The 22,758-nt window shown below is 44.7% G+C and overlaps 1 protein-coding gene across 1 annotated transcript; it reads right to left on the minus strand.

Annotated features, from left to right (window-relative positions):
- Positions 1-145: 145 nt before the first annotated feature.
- On the minus strand, positions 146-21,665 carry LOC130196793 (disabled homolog 2-interacting protein-like). Its single transcript, XM_056419164.1, has 18 exons — positions 21,570-21,665; positions 21,075-21,213; positions 20,829-21,001; positions 20,422-20,693; positions 20,084-20,292; positions 19,526-19,670; positions 18,434-18,578; positions 18,195-18,307; positions 4,891-5,174; positions 4,173-4,438; positions 3,907-3,998; positions 3,356-3,811; positions 2,933-3,207; positions 2,726-2,839; positions 2,514-2,636; positions 1,704-1,783; positions 1,540-1,627; positions 146-1,445 (listed from the first exon to the last, which is right to left on the minus strand). The coding sequence occupies exons 2-18, from the start codon at positions 21,204-21,206 to the stop codon at positions 1,275-1,277; spliced, it is 3,138 nt and encodes a 1,045-aa protein (XP_056275139.1). The 5' UTR covers positions 21,207-21,213; positions 21,570-21,665; the 3' UTR covers positions 146-1,274.
- Positions 21,666-22,758: the final 1,093 nt, after the last annotated feature.

Here is a 22,758-nt window from a genome sequence, read left to right on the forward strand (position 1 = left end):
ACAATGTTTAGGAGATGGACTACGAAAGAAGAGACATGAACGACCTGGTTTTATTTTACTGTAACTGGAATATGAATGAAAGAAAATAAATAAACAAAAACCTGTCTGTCTGCATGTGTGTGAGGTATCACTCATCGCCATAGCAAAAGTTTGATAGAGTAATAGTTTATTGAAGTATCTCTTTAAAATAAATAACAAGAATAGAGACTGAAGCCACAGTAGAGTCCAGTGGAGTCTAGTCGTTTCCAACAGAGTCTAGATGAGTCCAGTAGAGTCTAGTGGTTTCCAGAAGAGTCCAATGGAGTCTAGTGGTTTCCAGTAAAGTTTAGTAGTTTTCAGTAGTCTAGTGGTTTCCAGTAGAGTTTAGGGATTCTCAGTAGAGTCCAGTAGAGTTTAGTGGTTTCTATTAAGAGTCCAGTGTAGTTTAGGGGTCTCCAGTAGACTCCAGTAGAGTTTAGGGGTTTTCAGTAGAGTCTCGTAGAGTTTAGGGGTTTTCAGTAGAGTCCAGTAGAGTTTAGGGGTTTCCAGTAGACTTCAGTAGAGTTTAGGGGTCTTCAGCAGAGTCTCGTAGAGTTTAGAGGTTATCAGAACAGTCCAGTAGAGTTTAGGGGTTCCCAGTAGAGTCCAGTAGAGTCTATGACAGCAGACGTGGTTGTTCAAAATGTTCATTACATGTGTGTTTACGATACATCTGGTGTAACATTAAAACCAGTACATTCTGGTCTCTCAATGCGTAGACTAGTACCAACTGAGACCAAGTTCTGAAACACAAACTAACGTTAACTCTCTGAACTACGGAAGCCTAGAAGGCCAACAAGCTAAGCTAACAGCGTCCCCGGCATCTTGTTCCTTTCCAATTCTAAACAAAAAGAGCCTAGAACATGATGTGTGTGTATATATATATATAGATATACACAGTTGATTTGTGTCTCTTAAAGATAAACACCAGAGCCACATACAGGTGGAGTTACACCACTGAGACCAGAGCCACATACAGGTGGTTGCGCTAACATAAAGACGTGCAGTTTGTTGGGCGTTTCAGTAGCAAAAGGAAAGCAGGATCAGATGTCAGACTTCGTAAAACGTTCATAAAGGAAACGTGCAAAACAAAAACTGGAATTAAGGGGGAAAACTAGCAACATGGTCAGGGGTCAGAGGTCAGATCCCCCTCCATGTCAGATGAGAGTTGATTGACAGGTCTGTAATTGGTTGATTAAAAGGTGTGGGAAATGGGTTAGCCCCTCCTCTTGGCTGCGGTCAGTGCCAATCAGAGCTCAGCAGTTTCCGGAGTTACGGAACTCTCCATTCTCTGTGATCTGCAGAGAGGACGTGTTGCTAGGCGATAGGCCATTCCTCTGGGATGTCACGGCGTAACGCTCCTTCAGCTGAGCTAGCGCCGCCATTAGCCGCCCGTTAGCTGCATCCAGGCTGCAGATCCTCTTCTCCTGAGGGACAGACAGGCAGACAGACAGGGAGTGAGTACAAGACAGAGCTACAAGGAGCTGTGTCAGAGGGACAGACAGGCAGACAGACAGGTACCTGTGCTTCTATGATCTTCTGTTTGGAGTCGACCACAGCCTGCATGTCAGAGTGGTCCTTCTTCAGCTCCTCCTCTACTGCCATCAACCTGCACAAGTCAGAGGTCAGACAGGTAAGGAGAGACAGACAGCTGTACAGACAGACAGCTGTACAGACAGACGGACCTGCTGATGATGCTGTTCATCTGGAGATCTTTATCGTCCTGCAGACGCCTCAGTCTGCTCTCTGTGTCCTCCAACCGCACCTGAGACACACACACACAGACATCAGCTGTGTGACTGTAGCTGTGACTGTATGTGTGACTGTATGTGTGACTATGTGTGACTGTGTGACACCATGTGACTATGTGACACTGTATGTGTGACTATGTGTGACTGTATGTGTGACTGTGTGACACTATGTGTCACTGTATGTGTGACTGTAGGTGTGACACTATGTGACTATGTGTGACTGCATGTGTGACTGCATGTGTGACTATGTGTGACTGTGTGACTGCAGGTGTGACTGTATGTGTGACTGTAGGTGTGACTATGTGTCACTGTATGTGTGACTTGTGTGACTGCATGTGTGACTATGTGTGACTGTAGGTGTGACTGTGTGACTGCAGGTGTGACTATGTGTGACTAGGTGTGACTGTGTGACTGCAGGTGTGACTGTATGTGTGACTAGGTGTGACTGTGTCACTGTATGTGTGACTGTAGGTGTGACTGTGTGACTGCAGGTGTGACTGTATGTGTGACTGTGTGACTGTAGGTGTGACTATGTGTCACTGTATGTGTGACTATGTGTGACTGTAGGTGTGACTGTATGTGTGACTGCTGGTGTCACTGTCGATTTGACTGTAGGTGTGACTATGTGTGAGTGTAAGTGTGACTGTAGTTTTGACTGTAGGTGTGACTAGTTTAAAATGTAGGTGTGACTGTAGGTGTGACTGTAGGTGTGACTGCAGGTGGATAAAGTCTCAGGTGACACACCTGGTACTCTTGCAGCATTCGCTGGTTCTGCTGATCCTGGACCAGCAGTCGGGCTTCACACTCGTCCTGCCGCATTGCTGCAACTCGCAACTTTTCTTGCAGCAACGCAATCTCCTGATGGTACTGCACACAAATACACAGACCCAGAAGAACCAGTAGTACCATTAGTACCAGTAAAACAAGTAGTACTAATAGAACCAGGCGTCTCCTACCTTCTCTATGAGGGCGTCCTCATGGCGCTCATCCTCCGTCTCGCCGTAGGAGGAGGCGGAGTTCATGTTGAGCAGCCAGGCGGCTGTCCGGTCCAACGCACATGGAGACGGAGCCTGAACACACGCACGCACACACACACATACACACACACACACTGTTACAGCAGCAGTCGTCAAAGGGCAAAGGTCAGAACAGGTAACCCGTACCTTGGCCGTGGGGCGCTGTTTCTCTGGGCTGTCTCCTTTAGAGGAGGAGGACGTCTGTCTGAGCCGTGACTGGCCGCTGCCCGGCCAATCGGGACTCGATGACATCATGCTGCCGGAGGCGGGGCGAGCAGGATAGGCGGGGCCTCCCCCGCCGATCAGCATGCTGGGAGGAGTCCGACCTCGAGGAGGTCCAGGAGGAGCAGAGGAGGGTGGGGGAGGCTGATCGATGCGTCTCTGAGGACCTGAGGAGGTCTGGCGAGAGGGGGCCGAGCTTCCTGAGGGGGAGGAGCAACAACACGTGACATCATCAGGACAGGCAAACTGAACATTTAAATGTATTTATATATATATACACATTGAGACCTGGTCTCTCAAAGTCTACGTATTGAGAGACCAGGTCTTAGCGGGTCCTGGTCTAGGTACCTGTGAGAGTCTCAGTCAGAGCTCGTCGTGAGTATTCCTCTCCACTGCTGCTGCTGGACATGGCTGAGATCCTCTCCCCCCGCTCCGCCCCGCCCAGCCCCACAGACATCTGGGTGAGAAACGCCGGTTTGGTTGCCTCGGCGCCCCCCTGTGACCCCGCCGAGCCGTCCGAGGGAGTGGCGTCTGTCGGTTGCAGCGGTTGCCGCGGCGACGTGGCGGTCATGTGATACACAGGGTTCTGGAAGGAGAGGGGCAGGAGTCCCGTCCTGCGCTGCCATTGGCCGTCGTCGAGGCCGTCGCTCGGGAAGGAGTCCTGCAAGTCGACCAGAGACAGACTGCGGCTCTCATTGGTCAGATCCGGCCCCTCCCTCCGGCCCCCATTTGTCATTTCAAAACCAGCCTCGTTTTCATTGGGCTCAGAGTACGACGAGCTCGCCGCCGGGGAGCCCTGCAGACCTACAGGAAGTGACATCAGCACGACACAGAAGGTCAGACTCAGAGGTCAAAGGTCACAGACTGAGGTCAGGTCTCATAAGTTGAACAAAAGTCACCTGATGCCGGCTGCAGACAGGATCCCTTGGTGACGAAGAACAAGTCTTTGTTCTCTGGAGTCGGTGAGGGAAGTCTAGTGAAGTCTATCAAACTACACAGACACACACACACACACTAGACTGGGTTACTTCAAAGAAACAATGTATCCTTGTAAAACAGAACAGTATGTTGTCACGGTGTGTTGTCACAGTGTGATGTCACAGTGTGTTGTCACAGTGTGATGTCACAGTGTGTTGTCACAGCCAACAGAAGCCATGATACTCACCCTCCATCCAGTCCGACGCCACCCTGCAGGCCAATAGAGGGATTACAAGCCGCCAGAGGAGGCGAGAGGGGCGGGGACAGAGGAGGCGGGGACAGAGGAGGCAGGGACAGAGGGGGCGGGGACAGAGGGGGCGGGGACACCACACGCTGAGGCTCTGGAGACGACATGGCCACGCTCCCTGGATTCACCACGCCTCCCGGATTAGCCAGTGCTGCCGACACCTCTCTGATGATCCGAGGAAGAGGAACCAGCTTTGACAGGCATGACTGGAGACGGACAGACAGGGAGTGAAACACCTGACCGTACCACTCTCTCCTCCGTACGCTCAATTTAAAGCTATAGCCAGCATTTGGTTAGCTTAGCAAGAAGACTGGAAACAGTTAACCAGACTCTATAGGTGGCAACATGCACATCCCAGCTCTCTAAAGCTCATTGTTTCACATCTGTTCTACCAGCAGACACACTGCGAGAATGGACATTTCCATTAATTGATCATCGTTCACATTATTGGCAGTGAGGCTTGAAGACAGAATATTGATTATTTATTGGATTTATACTGAATAGAACTTAGAAAAATTATCACAGAGCTTTGTGGGGTTTTGAGGAGCTCACTCTCCTACACTTGTGTTCAATCCAAAGCTTTACAATCTCACTGGTGGACTTTAAGTATTCTTGTTGCTCACAGGATAAGACCGGGTCACCTGGTCAGGTGTGTTACCTGATCCAGCTCAATCAGCAGGGTGTGCAAGCTGGACAGCTCTCGGCCGAGGTCGATGTATCCATCAAAGCCGGCGGTGTGGTTCAGTCCGTCAGGATTGGAGATCTCCTGCAGGAAACGCTGCATGCTGCTCCACTGCCGCTCCACAAAGTCATTCATGAACAACATGTACTCCTCTTTAGTCCCAAACCTACAATCACAGGCAAGAGCCAACAGGTTCAGGACCACATACAAGTAATATGTACAGGACCACATACAAGTAACATGTACAGGACCACATACAAGTAACATGTACAGGACCACATACAAGTAACATGTACAGGACCACATACAAGTAACATGTACAGGACCACATACAAGTAACATGTACAGGACCACATACAAGTAACACGTACAGGACCACATACAAGTAACATGTACAGGACCACATACAAGTAACATGTACAGGACCACATACAAGTAACATGTACAGGACCACATACAAGTAACATGTACAGGACCACATACAAGTAACATGTACAGGACCACATACAAGTAACATGTACAGGACCACATACAAGTAACATGTACAGGACCACATACAAGTAACATGTACAGGACCACATACAAGTAACATGTACAGAACCACATACAAGTAACATGTACAGGACCACATACAAGTAACATGTACAGGACCACATACAAGTAACATGTACAGGACCACATACAAGTAACATGTACAGGACCACATACAAGTAACATGTACAGGACCACATACAAGTAACATGTACAGGACCACATACAAGTAACATGTACAGGACCACATACAAGTAACACGTACAGGACCACATACAAGTAACATGTACAGGACCACATACAAGTAACATGTACAGGACCACATACAAGTAACATGTACAGGACCACATACAAGTAACATGTACAGGACCACATACAAGTAACATGTACAGGACCACATACAAGTAACATGTACAGGACCATACAAGTAACATACAAGTAACATGTACAGGACCACATACAAGTAACATGTACAGGACCACATACAAGTAACATGTACAGGACCACATACAAGTAACATGTACAGGACCACATACAAGTAACATGTACAGGACCACATACAAGTAACACGTACAGGACCACATACAAGTAACACGTACAGGACCACATACAAGTAACATGTACAGGACCACATACAAGTAACATGTACAGGACCACATACAAGTAACATGTACAGGACCACATACAAGTAACATGTACAGGACCACATACAAGTAACATGTACAGGACCACATACAAGTAACATGTACAGGACCACATACAAGTAACATGTACAGGACCACATACAAGTAACATGTACAGGACCACATACAAGTAACATGTACAGGACCACATACAAGTAACATGTACGGGACCACATACAAGTAACATGTACAGGACCACATACAAGTAACATGTACAGGACCACATACAAGTCACATGTCCAGGCCGACATTCAAGTAACATGTACAGGAGCACATACAAGTAACATGTACAGGACCACATACAAGTAACATGTACAGGACCACATACAAGTAACATGTACAGGACCACATACAAGTAACATGTACAGGACCACATACAAGTAACATGTACAGGACCACATACAAGTAACATGTACAGGACCACATACAAGTAACATGTACAGGACCACATACAAGTAACATGTACAGGACACATACAAGTAACATGTACAGGACCACATACAAGTAACATGTACAGGACCACATACAAGTAACATGTACAGGACCACATACAAGTAACATGTACAGGACCACATACAAGTAACATGTACAGGACCACATACAAGTAACATGTACAGGACCACATACAAGTAACATGTACAGGACCACATACAAGTAACATGTACAGGACCACATACAAGTAACATGTACAGGACCACATACAAGTAACATGTACAGGACCACATACAAGTAACATGTACAGGACCACATACAAGTAACACGTACAGGACCACATACAAGTAACACGTACAGGACCACATACAAGTAACATGTACAGGACCACATACAAGTAACATGTACAGGACCACATACAAGTAACATGTACAGGACCACATACAAGTAACATGTACAGGACCACATACAAGTAACATGTACAGGACCACATACAAGTAACATGTACAGGACCACATACAAGTAACATGTACAGGACCACATACAAGTAACATGTACAGGACCACATACAAGTAACATGTACAGGACCACATACAAGTAACATGTACAGGACCACATACAAGTAACATGTACTGGACCACATACAAGTAACATGTACAGGACCACATACAAGTAACATGTACAGGACCACATACAAGTAACATGTACAGGACCACATACAAGTAACATGTACAGGACCACATACAAGTAACATGTACAGGACCACATACAAGTAACATGTACATGACCACATACAAGTAACATGTACAGGACCACATACAAGTAACATGTACAGGACCACATACAAGTAACATGTACAGGACCACATACAAGTAACATGTACAGGACCACATACAAGTAACATGTACAGGACCACATACAAGTAACATGTACAGGACCACATACAAGTAACATGTACAGGACCACATACAAGTAACATGTACAGGACCACATACAAGTAACATGTACAGGACCACATACAAGTAACATGTACAGGACCACATACAAGTAACATGTACAGGACCACATACAAGTAACATGTACAGGACCACATACAAGTAACATGTACAGGACCACATACAAGTAACATGTACAGGACCACATACAAGTAACATGTACAGGACGACATACAAGTAACATGTACAGGACCACATACAAGTAACATGTACAGGACCACATACAAGTAACATGTACAGGACCACATACAAGTAACATGTACAGGACCACATACAAGTAACATGTACAGGACCACATACAAGTAACATGTACAGGACCACATACAAGTAACATGTACAGGACCACATACAAGTAACACGTACAGGACCACATACAAGTAACATGTACAGGACCACATACAAGTAACATGTACAGGACCACATACAAGTAACATGTACAGGACCACATACAAGTAACATGTACAGGACCACATACAAGTAACACGTACAGGACCACATACAAGTAACATGTACAGGACCACATACAAGTAACATGTACAGGACCACATACAAGTAACATGTACAGGACCACATACAAGTAACATGTACAGGACCACATACAAGTAACATGTACAGGACACATACAAGTAACATCTACAGGACCACATACAAGTAACATGTACAGGACCACATACAAGTAACATGTACAGGACCTCATACAAGTAACATGTACAGGACCACATACAAGTAACATGTACAGGAGCACATACAAGTAACATGTACAGGACCACATACAAGTAACATGTACAGGACCACATACAAGTAACATGTACAGGACGACATACAAGTAACACGTACAGGACCACATACAAGTAACACGTACAGGACCACATACAAGTAACATGTACAGGACCACATACAAGTAACATGTACAGGACCACATACAAGTAACATGTACAGGACCACATACAAGTAACATGTACAGGACCACATACAAGTAACATGTACAGGACCACATACAAGTAACATGTACAGGACCACATACAAGTAACACGTACAGGACCACATACAAGTAACATGTACAGGACCACATACAAGTATGTACAGGACCACATACAAGTAACATGTACAGGACCACATACAAGTAACATGTACAGGACCACATACAAGTAACATGTACAGGACCACATACAAGTAACATGTACAGGACCACATACAAGTAACATGTACAGGACCACATACAAGTAACATGTACAGGACCACATACAAGTAACATGTACAGGACCACATACAAGTAACATGTACAGGACCACATACAAGTAACACGTACAGGACCACATACAAGTAACATGTACAGGACCACATACAAGTAACATGTACAGGACCACATACAAGTAACATGTACAGGACCACATACAAGTAACATGTACAGGACCACATACAAGTAACATGTACAGGACCACATACAAGTAACATGTACAGGACCACATACAAGTAACATGTACAGGACGACATACAAGTAACATGTACAGGACCACATACAAGTAACATGTACAGGACCACATACAAGTAACATGTACAGGACCACATACAAGTAACATGTACAGGACCACATACAAGTAACATGTACAGGACCACATACAAGTAACATGTACGGGTACACATACAAGTAACATGTAAGGGACCACATACAAGTAACATGTACAGGACCACATACAAACATGTACAGGACCACATACAAGTAACACGTACAGGACCACATACAAGTAACATGTACAGGACCACATACAAGTAACATGTACAGGACCACATACAAGTAACATGTACAGGACCACATACAAGTAACATGTACAGGACCACATACAAGTAACAGGTACAGGACCACATACAAGTAACATGTACAGGACCACATACAAGTAACATGTACAGGACCACATACAAGTAACATGTAGGACCACATACAAGTAACATGTACAGGACCACATACAAGTAACATGTACAGGACCACATACAAGTAACATGTACAGGACCACATACAAGTAACATGTACAGGACCACATACAAGTAACATGTACAGGACCACATACAAGTAACATGTACAGGACCACATACAAGTAACATGTACAGGACCACATACAAGTAACATGTACAGGACCACATACAAGTAACATGTACAGGACCACATACAAGTAACATGTACAGGACCACATACAAGTAACATGTACAGGACCACATACAAGTAACATGTACAGGACCACATACAAGTAACATGTACAGGACCACATACAAGTAACATGTACAGGACCACATACAAGTAACATGTACAGGACCACATACAAGTAACATGTACAGGACCACATACAAGTAACATGTACAGGACCACATACAAGTAACATGTACAGGACCACATACAAGTAACATGTACAGGACCACATACAAGTAACATGTACAGGACCACATACAAGTAACATGTACAGGACCACATACAAGTAACATGTACAGGACCACATACAAGTAACATGTACAGGACCACATACAAGTAACATGTACAGGACCACATACAAGTAACATGTACAGGACCACATACAAGTAATATGTACAGGACCACATACAAGTAACACGTACAGGACCACATACAAGTAACATGTACAGGACCACATACAAGTAACATGTACAGGACCACATACAAGTAACATGTACAGGACCACATACAAGTAACATGTACAGGACCACATACAAGTAACATGTACAGGACCACATACAAGTAACATGTACAGGACCACATACAAGTAACACGTACAGGACCACATACAAGTAACATGTACAGGACCACATACAAGTAACATGTACAGGACCACATACAAGTAACATGTACAGGACCACATACAAGTAACATGTACAGGACCACATACAAGTAACATGTACAGGACCACATACAAGTAACATGTACAGGACCACATACAAGTAACATGTACAGGACCACATACAAGTAACATGTACAGGACCACATACAAGTAACATGTACAGGACCACATACAAGTAACACGTACAGGACCACATACAAGTAACATGTACAGGACCACATACAAGTAACATGTACAGGACCACATACAAGTAACATGTACAGGACCACATACAAGTAACATGTACAGGACCACATACAAGTAACATGCAGGACCACATACAAGTAACATGTACAGGACCACATACAAGTAACACGTACAGGACCACATACAAGTAACATGTACAGGACCACATACAAGTAACATGTACAGGACCACATACAAGTAACATGTACAGGACCACATACAAGTAACATGTACAGGACCACATACAAGTAACATGTACAGGACCACATACAAGTAACATGTACAGGACCACATACAAGTAACATGTACAGGACCACATACAAGTAACATGTACAGGACCACATACAAGTAACATGTACAGGACCACATACAAGTAACATGTACAGGACCACATACAAGTAACATGTACAGGACCACATACAAGTAACATGTACAGGACCACATACAAGTAACATGTACAGGACCACATACAAGTAATATGTACAGGACCACATACAAGTAACATGTACAGGACCACATACAAGTAACATGTACAGGACCACATACAAGTAACATGTACAGGACCACATACAAGTAATATGTACAGGACCACATACAAGTAACATGTACAGGACCACATACAAGTAACATGTACAGGACCACATACAAGTAACACGTACAGGACCACATACAAGTAACATGTACAGGACCACATACAAGTAACATGTACAGGACCACATACAAGTAACATGTACAGGACCACATACAAGTAACATGTACAGGACCACATACAAGTAACATGTACAGGACCACATACAAGTAACATGTACAGGACCACATACAAGTAACATGTACAGGACCACATACAAGTAACATGTACAGGACCACATACAAGTAACATGTACAGGACCACATACAAGTAACATGTACAGGACCACATACAAGTAACATGTACAGGACCACATACAAGTAACATGTACAGGACCACATACAAGTAACACGTACAGGACCACATACAAGTAACATGTACAGGACCACATACAAGTAACATGTACAGGACCACATACAAGTAACATGTACAGGACCACATACAAGTAACACGTACAGGACCACATACAAGTAACATGTAATGGACGACATACAAGTAACATGTACAGGACCACATACAAGTAACATGTACAGGACCACATACAAGTAATATGTACAGGACGACATACAAGTAACACGTACAGGACCACATACAAGTAACATGTACAGGACCACATACAAGTAACATGTACAGGACCACATACAAGTAACATGTACAGGACCACATACAAGTAACATGTACAGGACCACATACAAGTAACATGTACAGGACCACATACAAGTAACATGTACAGGACCACATACAAGTAACATGTACAGGACCACATACAAGTAACATGTACAGGACCACATACAAGTAACATGTACAGGACCACATACAAGTAACACGTACAGGACACATACAAGTAACATGTACAGGACCACATACAAGTAACACGTACAGGACCACATACAAGTAACACGTACAGGACCACATACAAGTAACACGTACAGGACCACATACAAGTAACATGTACGGGACCACATACAAGTAACATGTACGGGACCACATACAAGTAACATGTACGGGACCACATACAAGTAACATGTACAGGACCACATACAAGTAACATGTACAGGACCACATACAAGTAACATGTACAGGACCACATACAAGTAACACGTACAGGACCACATACAAGTAACATGTACAGGACCACATACAAGTAACATGTACAGGACCACATACAAGTAACATGTACAGGACCACATACAAGTAACATGTACAGGACCACATACAAGTAACATGTACAGGACCACATACAAGTAACATGTACAGGACCACATACAAGTAACATGTACAGGACCACATACAAGTAACATACAGGACCACATACAAGTAACATGTGCAGGACCACATACAAGTAACATGTACAGGACCACATACAAGTAACATGTACAGGACCACATACAAGTAACATGTACAGGACCACATACAAGTAACATGTACAGGACCACATACAAGTAACATGTACAGGACCACATACAAGTAACATGTACAGGACCACATACAAGTAACATGTACAGGACCACATACAAGTAACATGTACAGGACCACATACAAGTAACATGTACAGGACCACATACAAGTAACATGTACAGGACCACATACAAGTAACATGTACAGGACCACATACAAGTAACATGTACAGGACCACATACAAGTAACATGTACAGGACCACATACAAGTAACACGTACAGGACCACATACAAGTAACATGTACAGGACCACATACAAGTAACATGTACAGGACCACATACAAGTAACATGTACAGGACCACATACAAGTAACATGTACAGGACCACATACAAGTAACATGTACAGGACCACATACAAGTAACATGTACAGGACCACATACAAGTAACATGTACAGGACCACATACAAGTAACATGTACAGGACCACATACAAGTAACATGTACAGGACCACATACAAGTAACACGTACAGGACCACATACAAGTAACATGTGGGACCACATACAAGTAACATGTACAGGACCACATACAAGTAACATGTACAGGACCACATACAAGTAACATGTACAGGACCACATACAAGTAACACGTACAGGACCACATACAAGTAACATGTACAGGACCACATACAAGTAACATGTACAGGACCACATACAAGTAACATGTACAGGACCACATACAAGTAACACGTACAGGACCACATACAAGTAACATGTACAGGACCACATACAAGTAACATGTACAGGACCACATACAAGTAACATGTACAGGACCACATACAAGTAACATGTACAGGACCACATACAAGTAACATGTACAGGACCACATACAAGTAACATGTACAGGACCACATACAAGTAACATGTACAGGACCACATACAAGTAACATGTACAGGACCACATACAAGTAACATGTACAGGACCACATACAAGTATGTACAGGACCACATACAAGTAACATGTACAGGACCACATACAAGTAACACGTACAGGACCACATACAAGTAACATGTACAGGACCACATACAAGTAACATGTACAGGACCACATACAAGTAACATGTACAGGACCACATACAAGTAACACGTACAGGACCACATACAAGTAACACGTACAGGACCACATACAAGTAACATGTACAGGACCACATACAAGTAACATGTACAGGACCACATACAAGTAACATGTACAGGACCACATACAAGTAACATGTACAGGACCACATACAAGTAACATGTACAGGACCACATACAAGTAACATGTACAGGACCACATACAAGTAACATGTACAGGACCACATACAAGTAACATGTACAGGACCACATACAAGTAACATGTACAGGACGACATACGAGTAACATGTACAGGACCACATACGAGTAACATGTACAGGACCACATACAGGACCACATACAAGTAACATACAGGACGACATACGAGTAACATGTACAGGACCACATACGAGTAACATGTACAGGACCACATACAAGTAACATGTACAGGACCACATACAAGTAACATGTACAGGACCACATACAAGTAACATGTACAGGACCACATACAAGTAACATGTACAGGACCACATACAAGTAACATGTACAGGACCACATACAAGTAACATGTACAGGACCACATACAAGTAACATGTACAGGACCACATACAAGTAACATGTACAGGACCACATACAAGTAACATGTACAGGACCACATACAAGTAACATGTACAGGACCACATACAAGTAACATGTACAGGACCACATACAAGTAACATGTACAGGACCACATACAAGTAACATGTACAGGACCACATACAAGTAACATGTACAGGACCACATACAAGTAACATGTACAGGACCACATACAAGTAACATGTACAGGACCACATACAAGTAACATGTACAGGACCACATACAAGTAACATGTACAGGACCACATACAAGTAACATGTACAGGACCACATACAAGTAACATGTACAGGACCACATACAAGTAACATGTACAGGACCACATACAAGTAACACGTACAGGACCACATACAAGTAACATGTACAGGACCACATACAAGTAACATGTACAGGACCACATACAAGTAACATGTACAGGACCACATACAAGTAACATGTACAGGACCACATACAAGTAACATGTACAGGACCACATACAAGTAACATGTACAGGACCACATACAAGTAACATGTACAGGACCACATACAAGTAACATGTACAGGACCACATACAAGTAACATGTACAGGACCACATACAAGTAACATGTACAGGACCACATACAAGTAACATGTACAGGACCAAATACAAGTAACATGTACAGGACCACATACAAGTAACATGTACAGGACCACATACAAGTAACATGTACAGGACCACATACAAGTAACACGTACAGGACCACATACAAGTAACATGTACAGGACCACATACAAGTAACACGTACAGGACCACATACAAGTAACATGTACAGGACCACATACAAGTAACACGTACAGGACCACATACAAGTAACATGTACAGGACCACATACAAGTAACATGTACAGGACCACATACAAGTAACATGTACAGGACCACATACAAGTAACATGTACAGGACCACATACAAGTAACATGTACAGGACCACATACAAGTAACATGTACAGGACCACATACAAGTAACATGTACAGGACCACATACAAGTAACATGTACAGGACCACATACAAGTAACATGTACAGGACCACATACAAGTAACATGTACAGGACCACATACAAGTAACATGTACAGGACCACATACAAGTAACATGTACAGGACCACATACAAGTAACATGTACAGGACCACATACAAGTAACATGTACAGGACCACATACAAGTAACATGTACAGGACCACATACAAGTAACATGTACAGGACCACATACAGGACCACATACAAGTAACATGTACAGGACCACATACAAGTAACATGTACAGGACCACATACAAGTAACATGTACAGGACCACATACAAGTAACATGTACAGGACCACATACAAGTAACATGTACAGGACCACATACAAGTAACATGTACAGGACCACATACAAGTAACACATGTACGGACCACATACAAGTAACATATACAGGACAACATACAAGTAACATGTACAGGACCACATACAAGTAACATGTACAGGACCACATACAAGTAACATGTACATGACCACATACAAGTAACATGTACAGGACCACATACAAGTAACATGTACAGGACCACATACAAGTAACATGTACAGGACAACATACAAGTAACATGTACAGGACCACATGGACCACATACAAGTATGTACAGGACCACATACAAGTAACATGTACAGGACCACATACAAGTAACATGTACAGGACCACATACAAGTAACATGTACAGGACCACATACAAGTAACATGTACAGGACCACATACAAGTAACATGTACAGGACCACATACAAGTAACATGTACAGGACCACATACAAGTAACATGTACAGGACCACATACAAGTAACATGTACAGGACCACATACAAGTAACATGTACAGGTCCACATACAAGTAACATGTACAGGACCACATACAAGTAACATGTACAGGACCACATACAAGTAACATGTACAGGACCACATACAAGTAACATGTACAGGACCACATACAAGTAATATGCAGGACCACATACAAGTAACATGTACAGGACCACATACAAGTAACATGTACAGGACGACATACAAGTAACATGTACAGGACCACATACAAGTAACACGTACAGGACCACATACAAGTAACATGTACAGGACCACATACAAGTAACATGTACAGGACCACATACAAGTAACATGTACAGGACCACATACAAGTAACATGTACAGGACCACATACAAGTAACATGTACAGGACCACATACAAGTAACATGTACAGGACCACATACAAGTAACATGTACAGGACCAGAAAACAAGTAACATGTACAGGACGACATACAAGTAACACGTACAGGACGACATACAAGTAACATGTACAGGACCACATACAAGTAACATGTACAGGACCACATACAAGTAACATGTACAGGACCACATACAAGTAACATGTACAGGACCACATACAAGTAACATGTACAGGACCACATACAAGTAACATGTACAGGACCACATACAAGTAACATGTACAGGACCACATACAAGTAACATGTACAGGACCACATACAAGTAACATGTACAGGACCACATACAAGTAACATGTACAGGACCACATACAAGTAACACGTACAGGACCACATACAAGTAACATGTACAGGACCACATACAAGTAACATGTACAGGACCACATACAAGTAACATGTACAGGACCACATACAAGTAACATGTACAGGACCACATACAAGTAACACGTGGGACCACATACACATGTGCAGGACCACATACAAGTAACATGTACAGGACCACATACAAGTAACATGTACAGGACCACATACAAGTAACATGTACAGGACCACATACAAGTAACAAGTACAGGACCACATACAAGTAACATGTACAGGACGACATACAAGTAACATGTACAGGACCACATACAAGTAACATGTACAGGACCACATACAGTAACATGTACTGGACCACATACAAGTAACATGTACAGGACCACATACAAGTAACGTACAGGACCACATACAAGTAACATGTGGGACCACATACAAGTAACATGTACAGGACCACATACAAGTAACATGTACAGGACACATACAAGTAACATGTACAGGACCACATACAAGTAACATGTACAGGACCACATACAAGTAACATGTACAGGACCACATACAAGTATGTACAGGACCACATACAAGTAACATGTACAGGACCACATACAAGTAACATGTACAGGACCACATACAAGTAACATGTACAGGACCACATACAAGTAACATGTACAGGACCACATACAAGTAACATGTACAGGACCACATACATGTACAGGACCACATACAAGTAACATGTACAGGACCACATACAAGTAACATGTACAGGACCACATACAAGTAACATGTACAGGACCACATACAAGTAACATGTACAGGACCACATACAATGTGTACAGGACCACATACAAGTAACATGTACAGGACCATACAAGTAACATGCAGGACCACATACAAGCATGTACAGGACCACATACAAGTAACATGTACAGGACCACATACAAGTAACATGTACAGGACCACATACAAGTAACATGTACAGGACCACATACAAGTAACATGTACAGGACCACATACAAAACATGTACAGGACATACAAGTAACATGTACAGGACCACATACAAGTCTGGCAGGACCACATACAAGTAACATGTACAGGACCACATACAAGTAACATGTACAGGACGACATACAAGTAACATGTACAGGACGACATACAAGTAACATGTACAGGACCACATACAAGTAACAAGTACAGGACCACATACAAGTAACATGTACTGGACCACATACAAGTAACATGTACAGGCGCTGATGAGGCGCTCGCTGATGTCCGCTCGCCCACGGCTATTGCACTCCTGTCTCCATGAGGCGAACACCTCCTTCAGCTCCCGGGGGAAGACCCTGAGGCAGTGGGAGGGGTTTATTATATCCTGTACAGTGTGTAGAGAGTGTGAATACAGTAAAGTGTAAGTACTGTGAAGTGTGTGTACTCTGTGTATATATATATATATATATATATATGTGTACCTGTATGACTCAAGGATCTTGCAGAAGGCGAGTTCGCAGCACATCCTCAGGTTGGCCTGATGCTCTGCGAGATCCGAGTTGGCACAACGAGATGGGTCGACCTCACAGTTCTCATCTGACTCATATAGAGCTTTAATGAACTCGCCTGAACGAACACACGAACACGAACACACACACACACACACACACACACACACACACACACACACACACACACACACACACACACACACACACACACACACACACACACACACACACACACACACACACACACACACACACACACACACACACACACTGTGGTTAAAGCAAATCCAAATTGAGAGTTCATTTCATTCTGTCTATCACACTTTCAGTCCAGAGGGGTCCCTCCTCGTTTGTCCCTGGGGTTTGTTCCTTTGTTTCTTTCCCTGTTCAAAATGTTTGTTGAGTTTTTGCGACACCGATCCAAAGGTCTAAGGACATCGGGGAAGCACAGAATATAAGGATTTCAAAGTCCTTGGAATGATGTGGAATTTCACTTTATCTCTGTGTGTTTTTTAAGAATCCATTCATAATAACCCTCTCTATCACAATAATGAACCTCTATCACAATAATGAACCTCCCTATCACAATAATGAACCTCTATCACAATAATAACCCTCTCTATCACGATAATGAACCTCTATCACAATAATAACCCTCTCTATCACAATAATGAACCTCTATCACAATAATAACCCTCTCTATCACGATAATGAACCTCTATCACAATAATAACCCTCTCTATCACGATAATTAACCTCTATCACAATAACAACCCTCTCTATCACGATAATGAACCTCTATCACAATAATAACCCTCTCTATCACGATAATGAACCTCTATCACAATAACAACCCTCTCTATCACGATAATGAACCTCTATCACAATAATAACCCTCTCTATCACGATAATGAACCTCTATCACAATAATGAACCTCTATCACAATAATAACCCTCTCTATCACGATAATTAACCTCTATCACAATAATAACCCTCTCTATCACGATGATGAACCTCTATCATGATAATAAATCTCTATCACGATAAAAAACCTGGTTTACCGATAGCGTCCTGCAGGTACTTCTGTCCGATCAGCTTCAAGTATTCTTCGATGCTCTTTGTTGCCAGCGTGTTTTCTCTGAAAATCAGCTGGTCATTGTCACGGCAACGGTCCACCTCCGACATCATCAGGTCGGTCAAGAAGTCCTGAGGAAGGGTCAGCACAACATGAGTTAAGGAGTCCTGTGGTCCTGGACGGGGCCACGTGATGACCTACAACTCTATGTCAGTTTGACCAATGAACCTTCAAACTTTAGTTCCCCTCTGTTATTTCAGAATAAGACGATAGAAAACTATTTATAATATTTACAAAGAAATTTAAGTTCAGAAGTTCCAGGTTTTTGACACACTGAATACTGAGGAATGAGAGCTTACAGTGCTGGTCGTATTTTGAAGGCGTTCAGGTGGAGTAGGCGGGGTCATGCACAGTGTGGGTGAGGGGTCATGCACAGTGGGCGGGGTCATGCACAGTAGGTGTAGCTATGCACAGTGAGCGGGGTCATGCACAAAAATAGGGATTGTGCACAGTAGGCTGGGCCATGGAAAGTGGGCGGGGCTACCTTGGCCTTGCCCGTGCTGTGCAAGATGTGCACGAGAGCAGCAGCGAGCTCTTCTTTGGCTCTCAGGCTGATGGAGGCCTCCAGAGTGTTGCAGAGCAGCAGGTAGTTGGAGCTGATGTACTCTGCAAACTCTTTGTACTGCTCCATGGGGAGGATGACGATGCTCTGGTACCGAGCTTTGACGCGCACCGTCGGCACCGACGACTTCCCTGAAACCGGACGCAGCATGAAACCGACCTGAGCGTCACAGTATCTGGGACGTGTTTGGAGACTTCACGGAGGAAACCCCTCAAGCCCCGATGCTCCTGCTCCAACCAAGACGCTCAAGCTCCACCTACCTCGGAGGGTGCTGGGCGTGCTGACGGAGTACCACTTCTCCACCAGCTGCCTGCCGGTCACCATGGCCACCGGAATATTGACCAGCCCCACGTAGCTGCTCTTGTCCTTCTTCCTCTTCCTGTCGGTGTCCTTGTAGAGATGGAGCGTGACGGAGGCAACGGACGGCAGGCTGCTGAAGTCGAAGCGCTCACCCCAGAATATGTTGTCAGTCTTCAGCTTACAAGATGTCCGAGCGTAGAGGCTGTCATCCAGACACAGCTCACAGAAGTACCTGGAGAACACAAATACTAGTTACTACCTCCAGACACTGGTACAGTAAAACAGCCCCTGGTACAGTGAAGCAGCCCCTGGTACAGTGAAGCAGCCCCTGGTACAGTGAAGCAGCCCCTGGTACAGTGAAGCACACCTCTTCTTGTGGGGCAGGTCCTTGGCCTCCACCACCCACACCACCAGCATGTTCTCCACCCGCCGGCTGTTGTCCTTGTTGGGGTGCACCGCCCGGCGGAGGTTCTCCATCCACTTGTCTCTCTCTGCTGCCGACCGGCACGAGAAGCACTTGGTCCCCGTGGAGGTGGTGACCTAGGAGACAGGGTCAGAGGTCACTGTCAGAGGTCAAGGTCACACGGGAGGCTGCGTGGGAGACGGGGGTCACCTCGAAGCAGTAGTCCTGTCCCAAGAGGGAGGAGTGCACTGGCTTGATGAGCACTGATTGGTCCATCCTGAGCTCCAGAGACGACACGCAGCCGGCGCTTAGCAACGAGTCCTCAGAGTGAAGCCTCCTCATCACACACCTGGAGACACACACACACACACACACACAGACACACAGCTCCGTTAGCTGCTTATTGTTGGTAGCTTACAGCGCTAACTATTATTTGTCTCTGCATATGTGTGTATCTGAGTGTGTATTTGTGTGTGTCTATGTGTGTGTATTTGTGTGTGCTGCTGCTCCTTAACCTGGTTTAGCTAAACATGTTGGCTAACAGTGTGTGTCTAGCCTAGCCACATACTAATCGTGAAGCCAGTCTATCACACACACACACATACACACACTCACACACATACACACACATACACATACACACACTTCTCTATTCCGAGGACAAAGGCTGTTTAATGCATGCAGAGGATCGGTGCAGATACTCACCGAGCATCCTGTGTGAATGCTGAGGGGGAGGGGGAGGAGGAGGAGGAGGAGGAGGAGGAGGAGAACGCCGACGACGAGGAGGGGGGGGTTATGGATCCATGTTCTCCTTCAGCAGTGAACACAGAAGCAGCAGGAGGAGAGAAGAAAGATGGAGAAGCTGCTGATCCTGACGACGCCTTTTGGTCCAATGGCAAAAGACCCGTCTGTCTGTCTGTCTGTTAGCTTGCCGCTACCGATGCTACGGGCTCCAGCTCTCTCTCTCTCTCTGTGTGGCCCCTCCCCTGCAGCGAGCCTGCCCTACATCCTCTCCTTGTTTCCCCTCCTCGTCTCCTTTTTCCTCATCTGCTCTTCTCATTTCCTCTCCTGTCCTCCTCGCCTCTTTCCTCTCTCATTTCTTCTTCTCCCCCATTTTTTCATCGCCTCTCTCCTCCAGGTCCAGGGTCTGGGAGAGCTGATTGATTATCAGTGTAGTACATGGCTCTCTGACAGCTGATTGATGATCATTGTGGTGGCTGGGGCGTGATTAAGCTCAGCTGTGGAGGTGTGGCTCAGGGATCAGGTGCCAGAAAGAGGCCTAATTGGCCTCTGATGTGGGGAATCAGGTTGAATGTCTCTCTGCTATATGAGCTGCAAGGGAGATGGAGGGACGGGACCGGCAGAGCAGACACTGAATAAAGTATCTTGCCAAACGTTACACTACGTGTCTTCATTCCTTGTTGCGGGGGGGGGGGGGCTTTTTACACTGGAGCCCAACGTGTGGCCCCTGAAGTAAAAGCGCACATGGGATGGGAGGAGCAACACCCAAATCTGCCAGACCAGCCGATCATCGCCTTGGGGCAGATGCTAAGTTTGATCGCAGCGATGCGCGACCAGGCGGAGGCAAACCGTGAGTTCCTGGGGGAACTCACGGTCCAGACTCAGAGGCAGATCTCCGCCCTCGAGCAGCTCGCCGCCCGGGAAGCTGCAGTAGCGTCAGCGCAGAACCCCTCCGCCTGGGCGGGGGTAACTGCACAAAATATCTGCGGCAGACGTTGTGCTATCTATGCTGGAGACATTTGAGGTGACGGCGTGGGCGATCTGTCTCCCGTCTCTTCTCACCGGGGAGGCGCAGCAGACAGCGGCGGGGGGGCTGCTTTCGACAGCTCGGCACAATTACTTGGCTGTGCGTAAAGCCGTCGTGGATCGGCTG

The sequence above is a fragment of the Pseudoliparis swirei genome, chromosome 7, assembly GCF_029220125.1.
Source record: "Pseudoliparis swirei isolate HS2019 ecotype Mariana Trench chromosome 7, NWPU_hadal_v1, whole genome shotgun sequence".
Classification (NCBI taxonomy): domain Eukaryota; kingdom Metazoa; phylum Chordata; class Actinopteri; order Perciformes; family Liparidae; genus Pseudoliparis; species Pseudoliparis swirei.